Source organism: Mustelus asterias, chromosome 13, assembly GCF_964213995.1.
Source record: "Mustelus asterias chromosome 13, sMusAst1.hap1.1, whole genome shotgun sequence".
Taxonomy (NCBI): Eukaryota; Metazoa; Chordata; class Chondrichthyes; order Carcharhiniformes; family Triakidae; genus Mustelus; species Mustelus asterias.
Genome location: NC_135813.1, coordinates 89,542,287 through 89,562,487, shown reverse-complemented (window position 1 = coordinate 89,562,487; position 20,201 = coordinate 89,542,287). Strand labels below are relative to the sequence as shown.

Sequence of the window (20,201 nt, the reverse complement as noted above, 5' to 3'; positions counted from 1 at the left end):
TATGTGAAAGGGAAACTTATTGAAGTTCTTTAAGGATGTTTTTTAAGATGGGATGATGTTATGCAAACAAAGGTAGTTTTAAGGGATTTACATTTGTAATGGTAAACATTAGAAATTAGGTATAGTTTTAAGTATGTTTAACTTAATATTTCTGCGCTTGGAAGGGTAAAACTCATAGCTAGATTCATGCTGGACAAAGATGTTTGTATGTACGGGGGGATTGGTAGTTCCAACTGTGCAGAGGGGGCTAAGGCGTGAAAAATAAATTGGTCAGCAGAGGTATGCGGGCTTTGCTTAGCAACTGGAGGTCCTTGTAAGTTTAAAAAAAAAAGCTTTTACGTTTTAGCTGTATATATTGTAGCTGGAGATAGGACACTGGGAAGTGAACATCTCTCAATTCTGCCAAGAGAAGCTGGACAGAACAAGGGAGTTGCAAATATGCAAGCTTCCTAAGGAATAAGATACAATCCAGATAACCAGGGAATTGCGACAGAAAGGCTGTCTAAGATGTCTGGAGTTTAGAAAACAGAGACCAGGGTATTGTTCAGAAGAATTTAAGGAAGGGTAAACAAAGCGTTGCGTTAAAGAGACAATTGCAGTAACCAGATTTAAAATGGGACAGCAGATTTCAGAGGTAAATGGAATGTTTGATGCTGTTTTAAGACAGCCTGGGAATCGAAAGTTAAAACAATTGTGAACAGTTTGCATCGCAGTCAAGATCCTAAAAGGGGGTGGTGTAAAATGCTGGACTGGATTTGCTGTTAAAAGGTGGAACGGAAGCGGTGTTTAGAAGTATCATTTGGAAAACGTGAATGCAAAATGCTTGGGAAAAGCACAATTATGAGAGAAGATTTAAAAACGTGCTTATGTTAGTAAAGTTTGGAAACTCTTATGTGGCAATCATCTGGGGTGGATTTGAAGAAGAAATCCACAGACACTAACTAAATCCACAGAGCGGTGTGTGTGTATCTGGCCTTTTTTTTTGGATGGAATAAAAAACTTAAAATGGTGTGTTAATGGGACCATTGTAGTTTAGGATATACTTTGCATGCAATGTCAACATAAAAATCTATGTTTACTTGTTGGGGGGAGTAAAGGAGCATTGTCTCATTATCCAATTTTTCCAAGTTTAATACATGTGCTTCTCTTGTTGTTAAAACCAATTAGGTAGTCCTGTGATTTTTTCATAAAACATGAAGGAACAAAAGAGATCCAATCTTTTGAGCCAGGGTTCCATTTTGGGATCTTCCCATCCAGTTATAACATCAACTGGGACCACAACAATGAGGAGAAATTTCTTCTCCCAGAATCCCATGGGCTGTTGCATAAGATTAAATCTCACAGGATCCAGGGTGAGGTAGCCAAATGGATACAAAATTGGCTGGATGACAGAAGACAGAGGGTGGTGGTAGAGGGTTGGTTTTCAAACTGGAGGCCTGTGACCAGCAGTGTGCCTCAGGGATTGATGCTGGGTCCACCATTATTTGCCATTTATATTAATGATTGGAATGAGAATTTAGGAGGCATAGTTAGTAAGTTTGCAGATGACACTAAGATTGGTGGCATAGTGGACAGTGAAGGTGGTTATCGAAGATTGCAGCGGGATCTTGATCAACTGGGCCAGTGGGCTGATGAATGACAGACAGAGTTTAATTTAGATAAATGTGAGGTGATGCATTTTGGTAGATCAAACCAGAGCAGGACTTACTCAATTAATGGTAGGGCGTTGGGGAGAGTTATAGAACAAAGATCTAGGGGTACAGGTTCAAAGCTCCTTGAAAGTGGAGTCACGGGTGGACAGAGTAGTGAAGAAGGCATTCGGCATGCTTGGTTTCATTGGTCAGAACATTGAATACAGGAGTTGGGACGTCTTGTTGAAGTTGTACAAGACATTGGTAAGCCATACTTGGAATACAGTGTACAGATTTGGTCACCCTATTATAGAAAGAATATCATTAAACTAGAAAGAGAGCAGAAAAGATTTACTAGGGTGCTACCTGGACTTGATGGTTTGAGTTATAAGGAGAGGCTGGATAGACTGGGATTTTTTTCTCTGGAGCGTAGAAAGGGGAGGGGTGATCTTATAGAGGTCTATAAAATAACGAGGGCATAGATCAGCTAGTCAATATCTTTTCCCAAAGATAGGGGAGTCTAAAAGTAAAGGGCATAGGTTTAAGGTGAGAGTGGAGATACAAAAAGGTCTAGAAGGGCAATGTTTTCACAGAGGGTGGTGAGTGTCTGGAACAAGCTGCCAGAGATAGTGGTAGAGGCGGGTATAATTTTGTCTTTTAAAAAGTGTTTAGACAGTTACATGGGTAAGGTGGCTATAGAGAGATATGGACCAAACACAGGCAATTGGGACTAGCTTAGTGGTTAAAAACAAAGGGTGGCATGGACAAGTTGGGCCGAAGGGCCTGTTTCCATGCTGTCTACCTCTATGACTCTAATCCAGGGAATTCTCTTCCCCTGCAAGCTGTGGAGACTGGGTCATGGAACATATTCAAGGCCAAGTTAGATAGATTTTTGATCAGCAAGAAAGTAAAGGTCTTAAGGCCACAATAAGAACAGCCATGATCTTTCTGGATGGTGGGGCAGGCTCAAGTGTCAAATTGTCTAGGAAAAAGGGGAGAACAGTGTGGTGTAAAAGTTTCCAATTTGATAGTTCTTTGCACCTTGTCTTCACTGTGGAAGGCACAAATCATAGAAGGCACAGTGCAGAAGGAGGCCATTTGGCCCATCGAGCCTGCACTGACAACAATCCCACCCAGGTCCCATCCCCATAACCCCTCATATTTACAGTCCTAATCCCCCTGACACTAAGGCGCAATTTAGCATGGCCAATCCACCTAACCCGCACATCTTTGGACTGTGAGAAGAAACCGGAGCACCCGGGAGGAAACACAGGCAGACACAGGGAGAATGTGCAAACTCCACACAGACAGTGACTCGAGGCCGGAATTGAACCCGAGTCTCTGGCGCTGCGAGGCAGCAGTGCTAACCACTGTGCCAAATAACCCAGAAATACTTATAAATCAAGAAGTGAAAGAAAGAGGAATTAAAACAATCACCAGAGAGAAGGGACTGTGAAAACTATTAGAATTAAAGGCTGACAAATCCTTAAGACCTGATGGTCTGCACCTATGGTCTTAAAAAGAAGTGGCTGCTCAGATAGTAGATGCATTGGTTGTAATTTTCCAAAATTGCCCAGGTTCTGGCATGGTCCCATCAAATTGGAAAATAGTAAATGCAACTCTACTTAAAGCAAGGAGACAGAAAGCAGGAAACTACAGGCCAATTAGCCCAACCATGTATCATAGGGAAAATGCTAGAATCCATTACTAAGGAGGCTAGAACAGGGCACAAAATTCTTAATGCAATCAAGCAGAGGCAAGGTGGTTTGTGAAAGCAAATTGTGTTTGCTTGGAGTTCTTTAAAGGGGAACCTGTAGATGTGGTGTACTTCAAATTCCAACACTCATCTGACAAGCTGTCACATCAAAAGTTACCACACAAAATAAGAGTTCATGACAAAGGGGGTAACATTAGCATGGCCAGAGGATCGGTTAGCTACCAGGAAACAGCAGGAACAAGTCAGTGGGCAAGCTGTAACTAGTGGAGTGCCAAAGGGATCAGTGCTAGGGCGTCCAATATTTATAATCTGTATCAATGACTTAGAAGATGACACAAAGATAGATGGGAAAGATGGCAAAGGAGTCTGCAAAGGGGGTATAGATAGGTTGAGTAGGGGGGAAAAAAAGGGCTGGAGTATAACATGGCAAAAAGTGAACTTATCTACTGGCAGGAAAATAGAAAAAACAGCATATTATTTACATGGAGAGATCGCAGAACTCTATGATACAAAAGGATCTGGGTGATCTGGTACAGGAATCACAAAATGTTTGTATGCAGGTGATTAGGAAGGCAAATGTGATGCTATTATTTATTGTAAGGGGACTAGAGTATAAAAATGGGGAAGCTCTGCTTCAGTTGAACAGGGCATTGGAGAGACCACATTGGGTGTACTGTATACAGTTTTGGTCTCCTTATGCAAGGAAGGATATAATTGCACTAGCAGTTCAAGGAAGGTTTGCTTGGCAGATTCCTGGGATGAAGGAGTCATCTTAGAAAGGAAGGTTGGACAGGTTGAGCCTGTACCATTGGAGTTTGGAAGAATGTGAGGTGATCTTATTGAAACATAAGAACATAAAAACATAAGAAATAGGAGCAGGAGTAGGCCATCTGGCCCTTCGAGCCTGCCCCGCCATTCAACAAGATCATGGCTGATCTGAAGCGAATCAGTTCCACTTACCCGCCTGCTCCCCATAACCCCTAATTCCCTTATCGATCAGAAAACTATCTACCCGTGATTTAAACATATTCAACGAGGAAGCCTCCACCACTTCAATGGGCAGAGAATTCCAGAGATTCACTACCCTCTGAGAGAAGAAGTTCCCCCTCAACTCTGTTCTGAACCGGCCCCCCCTTATTTTGAGGCTGTGCCCTCTAGTTCAGGTTTCCCTTCTAAGTGGAAAGAATCTCTCCACCTCTACCCTATCCAGCCCCTTCATTATTTTATATGTCTCTATAAGATCACCCCTCATCCTTCTAAACTCCAACGAGTACAGACCCAATCTGTTTAATCTCTCCTCATAAGCTACACCCCTCATCTCCGGTATCAACCTGGTGAACCTTCTCTGCACTCCCAAGGCCAATATATCCTTTCGCAAATAAGGGGACCAAAACTGCACACAGTACTCCAGTTGCGGCCTCACCAGTGCCTTGTACAGTTGCAGCAAGACCTCCCTGCTTTTATATTCTATCCCCCTCGCGATGAAGGCCAACATTCCATTCGCCTTCTTGATCACCTGCTGCACCTGCAGACTGAGTTTTTGCAATTCGTGCACAAGGACCCCCAGGTCCCTCTGCACAGTCGCACGATGTAATTTTTCTCCATTTAAATAATATTCCAATTTACTATTATTTCTTCCAAAGTGGATAACCTCACATTTGCTAACGTTATATTCCATCTGCCAGATTCTCGCCCACTCGCTCAGCCTATCCAAATTTCTCTGCAGACTTTCCGCGTCCTCCACGCAATTCACTTTCCCACTCACCTTCGTGTCATCAGCAAACTTGAATACCCTACATTCAGTCCCCTCCTCCAGATCATCTATGTAAATGGTAAACAATTGAGGCCCCAGCACCGATCCCTGCGGCACGCCACTGGTCACCAACTGCCAACCAGAAAAGCACCCATTTATCCCAACTCTCTGCTTCCTGTTAGATAGCCAATCCCCAATCCACGCCAACACCTTACCCCTAACTCCGTGTACCCCAATCTTCTGCAGCAACCTTTTGTGAGGCACCTTATCGAACGCCTTCTGGAAATCTAAAAACACCACATTTAAGATCCTGATATAGCTTGACAGGGTGGATGCAGAGAGGATATTTCCCCTTATGGAGAACACTAGAACTAAGGGACTGTTTAATAGTGAGGGGTCTCCCTTTAAGATGGAGATCAGATCATTTATTTCTCCAAGGGTAGTCTGTGAATTTATCTTTGCCAGAGAGCAGTGGTGACAGAGTCATTAAATATTTTTAACGTTGAGTTAGATAAATTCTTGATTCAAGTGAATCCAAGGTTATAACATCTAGACAAAAAAGTAAAGTTGAGACCACAATTAGATCAGCCATGATTTAATCAAATGGTAGAGCAGGCTTGAGGGACCAAAGGGGGAGGCGAAGGTGTAGCGGTGTTGTCACTGGACTAGTAATCCAGAGACCCAGGGTAATGCTCTGCGGACCTGGGTTCGAATCCCACCATGGAAGATGGTGAAATCTGAATTCCATACAAATCTGGAATTAAAGTCTGAAGATGACCATGAAACCATTATCGACTGTCGGAAAAACCCATCTGGTTCACTAATGTCCTTTAGGGAAGGAAATCTGCCATCCTTACCTGGTCTGGTCTACGTGAGACTCCAGAGCCACAGCAATGTGGTTGACTTTTAATTGCACTCTGAAATGGCTGAACAAACCACTCAGTTCAAAGGCAATTAGGGATGGGCAATAAATGCTGGCCCAGTCCGTGACGTCCACATCCCATGAAAGAATAAAAAAGCCTTCGCCCGCTTCTACTTCATACGCTCATATGTTTGGTGTGTTTCATAAAGGCATTAACATGTTTAACTCAACAGTCCTGTGTGCATCTTCGTGTTGTCAAACAAAGTAAGTTGCGAACAAAGTCAGCGTTACTGCAGATTCCTGAAGCAGTCCCGTCCAGACTAGCTGGAACTACTGGAAACAGGAGACAAAATGAAGCCATGCACAGTCCTCCTGAGTGTGCTAGTTATGTTACAGTGTTATTTTGCACGGAGTCAGCTGATTCTGTTGGCTTAGTAGAACTGTCACTATTCCTCACTTTTCATACATGTGACTCATACTCGAAATGGAAGGATTGTCGCTAAGGCTCTATTGGGATGCAGTGGAGTGCAGCAAGGAGGGTGGTTAGAATACAAGACTTTCTGACGAAGAGCACCTCAACAGCAAAACCCAAGAGCTCTATGACCTCTGTTACAGTTCACCAATGTCTAATTAATTGGAAGTGCCCAGAAACTAATAATACTTACCTCAGACTTCCACAAATCATGACACACTGGGGAACACAAACACTATTGTTAATGAGACTTCAAAGATTTAGTGAGAAATGTGGCAGGGACAAAAATCACTCAGTTAATGTTTTAAGTGCCAAAAAGATTAAACAGACTTGCTTTCCCTTTTTCAAAAACAATTGTCACACTTTAACAACCCAAGTAGGTCACAGAGGTTGCTGTTGGGCTAAGTCTCAAACTCAAAATCTTAAGTTTTCTTACATACTGAATACTTGAGAACAGTTACAGCAAAGGAGGCCATTCGACACATTTAAAGTTTTAACTTTTAAAAGTTTAAAATTTATTTATTAGTGTCACAACTAGGCTTACATTAATACTGCAATGAAGTCACTGTGAAAATCCCCTAGTCGCCACATTCTGGTGCCTGTTCAGATACCCTGAGGGAGAATTTAGCATGGCCAACACACCTAAACAGCACGTCTTTTGGACTGTGGGGAGAAACCAGAGCACCCGGAGGAAACCCATGCAGGCACGGAGAGAACGTGTACACTCCACACAGATATTGACCCAAGCCGGGAATCGAACACCGGTCTCTGGTGCTGTGAGACAACAGTGCTAACCCATTGTGCTGCCCTGAGCAATTCACCCGTCCCATTCCTCACACTATTCCCATGGCCCTGTAAATCTTCTCTCCAGACAATTATTCAATTCTCTTTTGAAGGCCTCAACTGGGTCAAGGCTGAAAGTTCCAGTTACGTGGTTGAAAGCGAAGTAAATCAACTAAGCAGCATTTTAGCTACATTCTTTCACAAGCATTAAATGTATTAACGCAAACTGCATGTTCTCTAGTAAGCTGTTTAGAGCACTTCCAGGAAGTGAATTGTCCTGGTGGGTTTTAATGAAACGGACAACCAAAGGAGAAGTTAATTCAGAGAATATCTGACCCAATGCATGTTGGTTAATTTGGTCTAATTTAGATTTCACCAGTGCTATCCAGTCCTTGAACAAAAAACGAAGTACTTGCACATTCACTCAACAAAATAATTTTAAAAGCCGAATGCAGACTTTCCACGGTGGCACAATGGTTAGCACTGCTGCCTCACAGCGCCAGGCACCTGGGTTCGATTCCCGACTTGGGTCGCTCTGTGCGGAGTCTGCACATTCTCCCAGTGTGCGTGGGTTTCCTCCGGGTGCTCCAATTTCTCCCCATAGTTTAAAACACATGCTGCTTAGGTGCATTAGCCATGTTAAATTCTCCCTCAGTGCACCTGAACAGGCGCCTGAGTGTGGCGACTAAGGGATTTTGACAGTAACTTCATTGCAGTGTTAATATAAGCCTACTTGTGACACTAATAAATTTGACAAATACCACTCTTAAAGGCTTTGAACCACCCATGTTTGCTGCATGAATATTGCAGATATTTATATAAATGAAACATTACGACAGATTTAAGTATTAACTTAACAAAATGATTAGGGAATAGTTATTGCAGGGGAAATGGATAGATTGGGAAAAACATTATATAGGCAATTATAGTCAAGTTTCGACAGTTGAGGTAAAATCCCGAAAAGCTTTGAATAATTTCTTCTTGGTTCATAAAACACCTCGGGATGGCATTAAAAATTTGATTAAACTCAAGGCTGAAACTCCATTTGTCAATTTTGGAAAACTGATCTGCTTTCTTTTTAAGTTTAAAGTTTATTTATTAGTGTCACAAGTAGGCTTACATGAGCACTGCAATGAAGTTACTGTGAAAATCCCCTAGTCACCACACTCCGGCGCCTATTCGGGTTACACTGCGGGAGAATTTATCATGGCCAATGCACCTAACCAGCATGTCTTTTGGACTGTGGGAGGAAACCGGAGCACCCGGAGGAAACCCACGCAGACACAGGGAGAGCGTACAGACGCCACACAAGACAGCGACCCAAGTTGGGAATCAAACCCGGGTCCCTGGCGCTGTGAGGCAGCAGTGCTAATCACTGTGCCGCCCCTTTTTTCCTAAAGAAGGCTTTTCATCAGAGCCGAGCTCTTGTTTCGTATACTTTCAGAATCCAAGACTACCATACATCATGAAACCACAAGTGTAAAGCCAATTTCCTAATTCAAGTTAAACTTGTTTTAAGATACATTAGAGATTCTGATTTTTTAGTGCAGTTCCATTTGCACACTCAAGAGGATTTAAGATCATTAAAGTCCAGTTTGAATAGCGCTACTCATATCATCAGTGCCAAATTTTATCAATTTCACAGAATCATCCCAACAAAGTGAGATAGCCTGAATACACAAAACAGCAGCCTCTTCCCACCTCTCTGGACCAAGACTGAATGTGTGTCCATTTGAAAGTGTGTGCTTTGGATACACATGCACTGTGGGACTACATGGAAGACTGCCACAGAGTCATTCAGCATGAACCTTACAGGGAGAAGACTGTTTCAGCAGTACAGTCAGAATTGAAATGCTAATCGAAGAAGTGAAAGAACAGCAACTAACGCACCAAAAATGAGGGGAGGTGTGGAAGGGGAACCAAGAAATTAATCAAAGTAATTTTCAAGTCGGAATTAAGTGAGGGTAGAGTATAATGTATCCAAGATTCTTTAGGTGGGAAAGTATCATAAGATGTGAGGAGGGCCCAGAGTCCGCAGAATTAGTAAGTTAGGGAGTGGAGAAGGAGGCAGCCTGAGTTCCATTTAGGAAGTGAGAAATTATCCACTTTAATAGGGAGAATAGAAAAGCAGAATTTCTCTTTAAAAAGGAGACTAAGAAATGCTGGTATGCAGAGGAATTTGGGGGTTCCTGTATATAAAAGATTAACACCTATGTCAAGCATGCAACTAGAAAGGCAAATGGTATGTTAGCTCCAATTGCAAGGAGTTTAGAAGGTCACAATAAGGAGGTTTTGCAGCACTTATACAGGCCTTCAATGAGACCACACCGTAAGTCGAATGTTTTGGTCTCCTTACCCAAAGATGGATATACTTGCCTTAGAGGGAATGCAACAAAGTCACTGGATTGCTTACAAAGACAGGAGTACTGTTCAACAAAGAAAGGCTGAGCAGAAAAGAATGAGAGACGATCTCACTGAAACATACAAAAATCTTAGAAGCTTAGATCAAAAAGGTGGTGGTATTGGGGTTCTTGAGAAACGTTAAGTCCCCAGGGCCTGATGGGATATACCCCAAAATACTGAGAGGGGCAAGGGAGGAAATTGCTGGGGCTTTGAGAGAAATCTTTGTATCCTCACTGGATACAGGAGAAGTCCCAGAGGATTGGAGAATAGCCAATGTTGTTCCTTGTTTCAGAAGGGTAGCAAGAACAATCCAGGTCATTACAGGCTGGTGAGCCTTACATCATTGGTAGGGAAATTATTGGAGAGGATTCTTCAAGACAGGATTTATTCCCACTTGGAAATAAAGTGGACGTATTAGCGAAAGGCAACATGGTTTTGTGAAGGGGAGGTCGTGTCACACTAACTTGATCAAGTTTTTAGAGGAAGTGACGAAGATGGTTGATGAGAGTAGGGCAGTGGATGTTGTCTACATGGACTTCAGTAAGGCCTTTGACAAGTTCCCTCATGGCAGACTGGTGCAGAAGGTGAAGTCGTATGGGATCAGAGGTGAGCTGGCAAGGTGGATACAGAACTGGCTCGGTCAAAGAAGACAGAGGGTAGCAGTAGAAGGGTGCGTTTCTGAATGGAAGGCTGTGACAAGTAGCGTTCCTCAGGGATCAATGCTGGGACCTTTGCTATATATAGGAAAATGTAACTGGTTTAATTAGTAAGTTTGCGGATGACACAAAGGTTGGTGGATTTGCGGATAGCGATGAGGACCATCAGAGGATACAGCAGGATATAGATCGGTTGGAGACTTGGGTGGAGAGAGGGCAGATGGAGTTTAATCCGGACAAATGTGAGGTAATGCATTTTGGAAGGTCTAATACAAATAGGAAATGTACAGTAAATGGCAGAACCCTCAAGAGTATTGATAGGCAGTGGGATCTGGGTGTACAGGTACACAGATCACTGAAAGTGGCAACGCAGGTGGAGAAGGTAGTCAAGGTGACATACGGCATGCTTGCCTTCATCGGCCAGGGCATTGAGTTTAAAAACTGTCAAGTCATGTTGCAGCTTTATAGAACCTTAGTTAGGCCGCACTTGGAATATAGTGTTCAATTCTGGTCGCCACGCTACCAGAAGGATTTGGAGGCTTTGGAGAGGGTACAGAAAAGATTTACCAGGATGTTGCCTGGTATGGAGGGCATTAACTATGAGGAGAGGTTAGAAAACTTGGTTTGTTCTCACTGGAACGACAGAGGTTGAGGGGCGACCTGATAGAAGTCGACAAGATTATGAGAGGCATGGACAGACTGGATAGTCAGAAACTTTTTCCCAGGGTGGAAGAGTCAATTACTAGGGGGCACAGGTTTAAGGTGCGAGGGGCAAGGTTTAAAGGAGATGTACGAGGCAAGTTTTTTTTTTACACAGAGGGTGGTGGGTGCCTGGAACTCGCTGCCAGGGGAGGTAGTGGAAGCGGATACAATAGTGACTTTTAAGGGGTGTCTTGACAAATACATGAATAGGACGGGAATGGAGAGATATGGTCCCTGGAAGAGTAAGGGGTTTCAGTTGAGTCAGGCAGCATGGTCAGTGCAGGCTTGGAGGGCCGAAGGGCCTGTTCCTCTGCTGTATTTTCTTTGTTCTTCGTTTAACAAGATAAATGTTGAGAGGTTTATTTCCATGCCTGCAGAATTTAGAACTAGGAATCATAGTGTGGAACACAAGGGGTCAGCCATTTCACAATTGAATGAGAGATTTCTTCACTCAGGATGAATCTTTGGAATTCTTTGGAGCCAGAGGGCTCTTGAATACATTGAAGACTGAGATTGCTATTTCAAATTTTTGGACACCAAGGGAATCAATCAAGCATTATAGGATCAGGGTAGAAAATTTGAAATAAAAGATCAACCATGATCTTAACGAATGGTTGCAATTGAGGAGCAAAATGTATTACATCTGCTCCTATTTTTGATGTGATATTCCCCAAAATGGAGGTGAGTGGAGGGGAAGAGAAAGAGGGAAAGGGAGAATATGATCTGCTGGCACTCTTGCATTTAGGTGAAAGGTTAGGATTTTGAACCAAGCCTGACCTTTTACACCAACCAGACAACTCCCTTCAACTGGGACATCAAACAGAGGCCCAACCCACCAGTTCAGTGGTTTTGATTAGTAATGCTAAGGCTGTATTCAAAATTAGTGTTGGCCAACACTAAAATTCGAACCAAAAGCAGCCAGGGCCCTCATGATTTCTACTCAATAATACACTTGGGTGCTGGATGATAAAAATGGGCCTACAGTTGAACATACCGCCAACATTTACTGGCCGAGTCCACACAGGAAGTGGGACCACAAGTTTAATCATACGCGATTTTGATTGTGATAATTTGTATATGATTTTATGGTACAAACAGGAGAGAAGCAAGAAAAAAAGGAGACACTTGAAAGTGGATAAAACTGAACAATTCCTGGCACATTGCAGTGGTCAACTGGCATCCCAAAATAGGGTGCCCAATATATTTTTTTCCAAAGGTGTAATCAATGATACCATTCACACTTTATGAAACCAAAGGATGCATGACTGGTAAATAATTAAATTTACTGAAAGTTTCTACTCTATACAACAAGTCCATTAATGGCAAATCATGCAGATTCTTCAAATGCAGCTCATTATCACCCCAAAATATCTGAACAAATTACTCGTGGTTTCCTCTAAAACACAAGCCCATGGCTATTTGAGGCGGCAGCAGCGCATCTGCCAATCTAAATAACTTGTCTCTTTTAAACTGGATCATACAGTTGGAGCAGAAATTTCAGCTCTGCAACGTTATCGAGCTAACCTTGGAATGCTTAGCCCATGTGCAACAAACAGTGGAGCTAAAGTTGGTCAACTGCAGTCGCTTTGTGGTTCTGAAATAGGAACTAGCTGCTCTACTTGGACAGGTTTCAGACTAGCAACTGTGAAATGCGACACAGGGCCAGCTCACATCTCTTGGCATTATACTGCCGTGATATACAGGCAGTCATATAATGATCCCATTATTCAGCTCAAACGCAGTCAACAGAATTGCAAAGAAGATTTTCTTTTAAATTCCAGCAAAACCACTTTTTAGGGGGAAAAAAGGCAGCTGTTATTAGTGGGTGTTTAATTTCTGGAAGCTGACATGTCGCTCCTTGCATTACAACACTGGCTTTAAATTAACAGTGGATGAGACTTGAAAACAAAGCATGAACCAAATAATTATCAATTATAAAACTGTATTATTGGAGAATGAACAGTCTACTTACAGGAACAATAAGTCCTTGCCAATAGAATACATTTGTGTCATCCACTAGGATATTACGGAAATTCTTCATTCCAGACGAGCGGATTTCGTCAAGTTCCTACAAAATACAAAACACCAGGTAGAATACTGAGAACAGAATATATAATCTGGATATTGTTAATCCCGTTCCCTCTGACCATCATGACATATTTCAGAAGCCAACATAGAATTGTAACAAAAATGTAACTTTTTTTTTTACATGGAATACTACATTGGAGTTTCTAGTGCAGAAGGCCATTCGGCCTGGTGCACCAACTGCACCAGGTCCTACCCCCCCCATATTTACCCCGCCACTCCCCCTAACCTATACATCTAGAGACAATAAAGGGGAAATTTAGCATGGTCAATCAACCTAACCCTCAGATCTTTGGAGTGTGGGAGGAAACTGGAGCATCCAAAAGGAAACCAATGCCGACACGGGGAGAACGCACAAACTCCACACAGTCACCCGAGGCCGGGACTGAACCCGGGTCCCTGCCGCTGTAAGGCAGCAGTGCTAACCACTGTGCCACCCTACAAATCTACAATAATCAGGAAAATTGTCATATTCTCATTTACTTGAATTCCACAAGGTACAGAAATTAAGGCAGTGATTTATAAGCTCTCATTTTTCTGAATCTAGTTTGTTGACAATTATACATGAACACTACACAAATTAGAATAATGAAAAAGGATTAAAAAGAATCCTCAAAATATCAAAGAATTAAATTTGCGCACAAAAAAGTTTAAAACGAGGCCTGATCCGGATCTTCAAGCTTATGAGAGTTATATACTTATTAGAGGTTTCCACTGGTTGGTAGGATAGTAATAAGGAAACAAATTTAGAGATCAGGAAAAGATTATTTTCACAGAGTGCTTAGATGTGTAGAACTATTTTTGATAAAGACACTATTGAAATGGAATCCATTAATTTGTTCAAGAGAATTACCACCACTTAAAAAAGAAAAATATTAGAAGAAAGGTAGTGAGCATGAAAATGTAATCACTTAGGTGGTTCATGGAGAAAAATGTCTTGGACCAAATGGTGTTTTCACATTTTATGATCCTTTAAATAAACGAATGATGCAAGGTAAAACTAAAAAACACATGCGTTTAATATGAATGCGTGGCCCACCAGGATTCTCAGGTCAACCCATTTTGCTCTCCCAATACTTTTCATCTCAGTGGCAATGCCGGTGATATCAGTTGCTCACCGCTTAATTTAACAAAAGGAGTAAGACCTCAAACTCTTTGTTCCGCTCAGAAAATGACATTTCCTGTTCCTCAAGAACAGTACAGCTTACAGTGGCCCAGAAAGCCAAACGATTGAATCAAAAGCAAAAGCTGAATAATCACATGTAGGCCACCATTGATTTGGCAAGGTCATCGATATGCAGCAGAAAGCAATAAAACATACTGAACTGTACTGTACAGTACAGTCTGCAAGTCCAAAGTAGCCATGATTAAGTGTCATTCTGCTTAATCAGGCTGCATCTTGAACAGTGTTCAGTTCTAAGGCACAAAAAATATGTCCACACCCAGGAAACAGTGCAGAGAAAGACGAAACGGATCTGTAAGATCAGAGCTTTTGGTTACAAGTTTAGAAAAAAAAATTACAATCTCAAAAAGCTAGCTAACAGGAGATATAAAAGTTACAAAGTAGGATAAAATTAGTTCAAGTTAAACAATGACAGCAAAACAGAGGAGAGCATGGTGAGGACGGAGATCAGTGCAGATTAATATTCAGAATGATCACTAGATACTGTATGGTCATTGAGGTAAAAAAACTGAAATCATTCAAGAGGAAGTTAGAAGTGGTTTGGATGAAATAGGCTTCTAAGGAAGCACAAGTTTGTAGCTTAAATGACAAGAAAATATTTTTTCCATATAAAATGATTGTTAAAAAACTTGTTCTTTTAACCCCATTTTCACAAGAACAAAGAAAATTACAGCACAGGAACAGGCCCTTCAGCCCTCCAGGTCTGCACCGACCATGCTGCCCGACTGAACTAAAACCTCCTACCCTTCCGGAGACCATATCCCTCTATTCCCATCCTATTCATGTATTTGTCAAGACTCCCCTTAAGTCACCACTGTATCTGCTTCCACTACCTCCCCCGGCAACGAGTTCCAGGCACCCACTACTCTGTTAAAAATCTGCCTCGTACATCTCCTTTAAACCTTGCCCCTCACAACTTAAACCTATGCCCCCTAGTAATTGACTCTTCCACCCTGAGAAAAAGCTTCTGACTATCCACTCTGTCCATGCCTCTCAAGCTTGTAGACTTCTATCAGGTCGCCCCTCAACCTCCGTCATTCCAGTGAGAACAAACCAAGTTTCTCCAACCTTTCCTCACAGCTAATGCCCTCCATACCAGGCAACATCCTGGTAAATCTTTTCTGTACCCTCTCCAAAGCCTCCACATCCTTCTGGTAATGTGGCGACCCAGAATTGAACACTATGTTCCAAGTGAGGCCTAACTAAGGTTCTATAAAACTGCAACCATGACTTGCCAAATTTTAAACTCAATGCCCCGGCCGAGAGTGGTGGATTATAAAGATGGACAGCCCAGGAATGGAACAGTACTTCATTACTTCTCCATATTCTTTAGAAGTGAGCTTGAAAAACATGTTTGCAGCCAATGCAATTGCACATGCATCACTGCCAAGTCTAACCATGACATCTGCTCAACGTCCAGAAGAACGCGATTCATTTTTTCTTTTTATTCTCAATAGACCAACAGTCCAAAGATTGTTTATTTTTGTCTCGAGTGTGGTGCACTTTATCCATTAAAGCCCCTCGTGAACTTTTTGCTTTATCCATCTTTTCTGAATTTCTTAGTGATTGTGTTATCGATGTTCATCAACAATAGAACATGGCTCTGAAATCGCTGTGAAGGAACAATGTTAAAATCTGCGATTTGGATACGCATAGCACTTAAAGCAATTGTCCCCAACGCCACTTATTTGCTCTCTAGGAGAAGGTGGACTTTTAACTTACACAGAGTGCACAGTTTACTTTGGTGTGCCAAATGCAAGAACTTTGAACCTCATCAAATATGTAAATAAACTACAAGTCCTGCACTGAGAGGTTGAGACAAGTGAAACACAAAAATTATTTCGACTCTTTAAGTAGAGCAGCCCTTCACTACCTGCTTTCCACTGTCAAACAATGCTGGATAAACAGTTTTCAGATTTCATAATGTTTTCCATTGATTAAAAAATGCAGGTCTGTACTATGCAGAGGTTTCCTCCCACAGTCCAAAGATGTGCGGGTTAGGTTGATTGGCCAGGTTAAAAATTGTCCCTTAGAGTCCTGGGATGCGTAGGTTAGAGGGATTAGCGGGTAAAATATGTGGGGGTAGGGCCTGGGTGGGATTGTGGTCGGTGCAGACTCGATGGGCCGAATGGCCTCCTTCTGCACTGTAGGGTTTCTATGTTCTATGTTTCTATGACTGACCACACAAGGAAGATTGTGTGGGGCGGGGGGGGGGGGGCACTGTTGGTGAAAATAGTTTAAGTGCTTATATGGGAAAGATGCATACTGGATATATTGGCGCTGGAGAGGATACAGAGGAGATTCACTAGGTTGACTGCAAAGTTGAGAGGGTTGGCTGATGAGGAGAGACTGAGTAGACTGGGACTATACTCATTGGAATTCAGAAGAATGAGGGGAGATCTTATAGAAACATATAAGATTATGAAGGGAATAGATAAGATAGAAGCAGGGAAGTTGTTTCCACTAGCAGGTGAAACTAGAACTGAGGGGCATGGCCTTTACGTAAGGGGGAGCAGATTTAGGACTGAGTTGAGGGGGAGCTTCTTCACACAAAGGGTTGTGAATCTGTGGAATTCCCTGCCCAGTGAAGCAGTTGAGGCTACCTCATTGAATGTTTTTAAGGCAAGGATAGATAAATTTTTGAACAGTAAAGGAACTAAGGGCTATGGTGAACGGGTGGGTAAGTGGAGCTGAATCCATGAAAAGATCAGCCATGATCTTATTGAATGGTGGAGCAGGCACGAGGGGCCAGATGGCCTACTCCTGCTCCTACTTTTTATGTTCTTATGATGTGAGGATCTGCAAGTGGGAGCAGAGCAACAACGGGGACCCTCCAGATGGTGCAGAGTGACGGCGAGGACCCTCCAGAAGGGGGGAGAGAACATTCACCAGATGTTTTCAGAAATGCAGGAGTTGAGCTGCAAGGTTAGGTTGGAGAAGCTGAAGCTGTTCTCCCTGGAGCAAAGGAGTTAGAGGGTGGACTTGATGAAGGTGTATAAGATTATGTTAACTTTAATTAAGATAGACAAAGGAAAGCCTTTGCCATCCGCTGATCATACAGGGAACAGGGACCACAGATTTAATGTTTTGGGCCAGAGTTGCAGGTGGAATACGAGGAAGATTTTTTTAAAAACACAGGGATGACTTGGAACTCGCTGCCCAGGGTGGTGGAAGCAGAGGTGATAAGCAATTACAAAAGGAAAATTAGGGACATTGGAGGGAAATAAACATGCAAGGGCCTGGGTATACAGCAGGAGAATGGGCCTGAAACGATTGCTCTGCCGCAAGCTGGTATGGAATTGATGGACCAAATGGCCTCCTTTCGGGCTGTAATGACTATGACTGGATACTCATTACAAGTTCCGAGCAAAATTCATCCAAAAGCTCACATACAAGAATACAACCTTATATAAACCTCTGCAATGTCACTGGGTCAAAATCCTGGACTTCCCTGCCTAATAGAATTGCGTGTGCACCTACACCACGTGAACTGCAGCAGTCCAAGAAGGCAGCTCACCCCACCATCTGAAGGGCAATTATGCCCACATTCTGTAAATTATTTTGTTTTTTAAAATCACATCTGAAATTTGACAAACTTATTTAAAAACAGTGAAGCAAAATATATAAATGACAGATTACCCATGGATCTAAATTTCTAAATCAGAAAACTGAGCTAACCTCAGAACTTAGTGACGTCACAAGTGCACAATGGTCAGCATGAGTTTCAATTCAGGTTCTGTAGTTGCGTATTTTGCTTACAATACACTTTGGCCAAATGAAATTCCTATGTAAATGAGACCTAAATAAGCGTATAAACTGCAGACAGTCTGCAAATGTCACGATAAGTTTAAATGTCATCTCTCTCAATGTTGACTGTCAAATATAGAATTTACTTGAAACAGATGACAACGTGCAATGTAAATTAGAATCGCACACTAAAACCTGAATTTTTCATTTGTTTGCACTGCGAAGGCATAAAAATAACAAATACTGGGTCAAATCTCCATCTGGCCATCGTCATTCCAAGATGCACAGACTTTTTAAAAATCGCATCCACTTCCACAGAGTCATTAAACGCGAGGATTTATGTTTAAAGTTTATTTATTAGTGTCACAAGTAGGCTTACATTAACACTGCAATGAAGTTACTGTGAAAATCCCCTAGTCGCCACACTCTGGCGTCTGTTCGGGTACACTGAGGGAGAATTTAGCATGGCCAATGCACCCAACCAGCACGTCTTTCGGACTGTGGGAGGAAACTGGAGCACCTGGAGGAAACCCACGTAGACACGGGGAGAACGTGCAAACTCCACACAGAGTGACCCAAGCCGGGTCCCTGGAGCCATGAGGCAGCAGTGCTAACCACTGTGCCACCCATTTCTGATAAAGTAATTGTAATTTCTTGCCTACAAATGGTGGAATGAAAGGATCGGAGGCAACGAATATAAGGCCTGAACTAAAAGAGCACAGTTTTTGGGAAATACTGAGGGAACTGCAGAACTCAGGTGGAGCAACACAAGAGTGATATGAAGTTTGATACATTAATTGAGAATGAATGAAGATTAGTGAGGAGAGGAATGATGGACAAAAAAAGCTTACTGCAGAACAGAAGAGAAAATGCTGGAAAATCTCAGCAGATCTGGCAGCATCTGTGAGGAGAGAAAAGAGCTGACGCTTCAAGCTTTGACAAAGGGTCATCTGGACTTGAAACGTCAGCTCTTTTTTCTCCATACAGATGCTGCCAGACGTGCTGAGATTTACCAGCATTCTCTCTTTTGGTTTCAGATTTCAGCATCCACAGTAATTTGCTTTTATTACTGCAGAACAGGATAGACGGCGGAGGTTTGAAGTAGTATGAACTTCTGAAGTGAGATGGATGGGTGAATAGCATGGAGGTTATTTGAAGAGTCAAGTCTGGAAATGACAAAGGATGAACAAGACTTCTGGCAGCAACAGCTGAAGTAGAAATATATGACCCTGGTAACAGATAGGAAGGGGGATTTCAGCTCAAGATCAAAAATAATGCCACAAGAGGGAAAGAGCAAACGACAGTGTCAAAGGGGTGATGCTTGTAGTGGAGACCAAAGATAATGGCTTTGGTCTTCTCAGGATTTGATGCCAGACAAGCAGAGAATATAAACATATACACACACAGCTTGTAAATCAGGAACAGGAACCTGGGAGTCTACAGGCAATGATGTAGGGGTAGGAAGAGAAGTCACTGGGGAGAAACACCAACTGTATTCGGACAGGCAGAAATAATATGTGAAGTCTATGCCACGGAGATGACGAGAGGAAAGGAGCTGGGGTGCTTAACCAAGAACCAGCTCAAAACAGCCAGTTGCAAACTTCCTGTCCATTACATTCTAATCATGTAATTTTAATACAAAATTGTCAGTGTAATTAAGAGTTCACAAACCGGAGGAAGCACATGCTGATCTGTCCTTTTCTACATTCCAAAGCAAATTTAACAATCAATAAATGGAAGAGTTATGTTTTTGACAAGCTATGATTAAAACTGTTGGAAAAATTGGCCTGGTTCCTTCCCAAAAGTTTTTCCATTTCGTACGTTTGATTCTGATAACCATCTGACTGATCTTTCAACTATCTTATCGTCATTTCTTTCGGCCATTGTACTTTTTTGGAACTGACCCTTGGGAGTGGAGAGTGGCTGACTGCGCAGTTCTCACGGATTTCCAGTTTGAAGATATCTACCCCAATAACCAATACATTTTTTACTTCACTCAGAACTTTATATAAATAAAATTGGAAACAAGTTGCAGCACCATTAGCACATGTTTGATGACTGTGACACAACTTGGTGAAATCTAATGACTTAGTAAGTTTCTAGTAGCATTTCACAACTTTGGTCATGTATGCTTGCACAAGTGCTATCGTCACTAGCCACTGTAGAATGCTATATAATATTCTGATACGGCTTAACTAAGGTGATTT

At 42.2% G+C, this 20,201-nt stretch overlaps 1 protein-coding gene across 1 annotated transcript in view; it reads right to left on the bottom strand.

The window, feature by feature from the left end:
- The window catches only part of LOC144502870 (ubiquitin-conjugating enzyme E2 L3), a 50,963-nt gene that overhangs the window by 26,506 nt on the left and 4,256 nt on the right, over positions 1-20,201 (bottom strand). Inside the window, exon 2 of the mRNA XM_078227254.1 lies at positions 12,952-13,047. Within this exon, the coding sequence (XP_078083380.1) occupies positions 12,952-13,047 (96 nt within the window). The remainder of the gene's footprint in view (positions 1-12,951; positions 13,048-20,201) is intronic.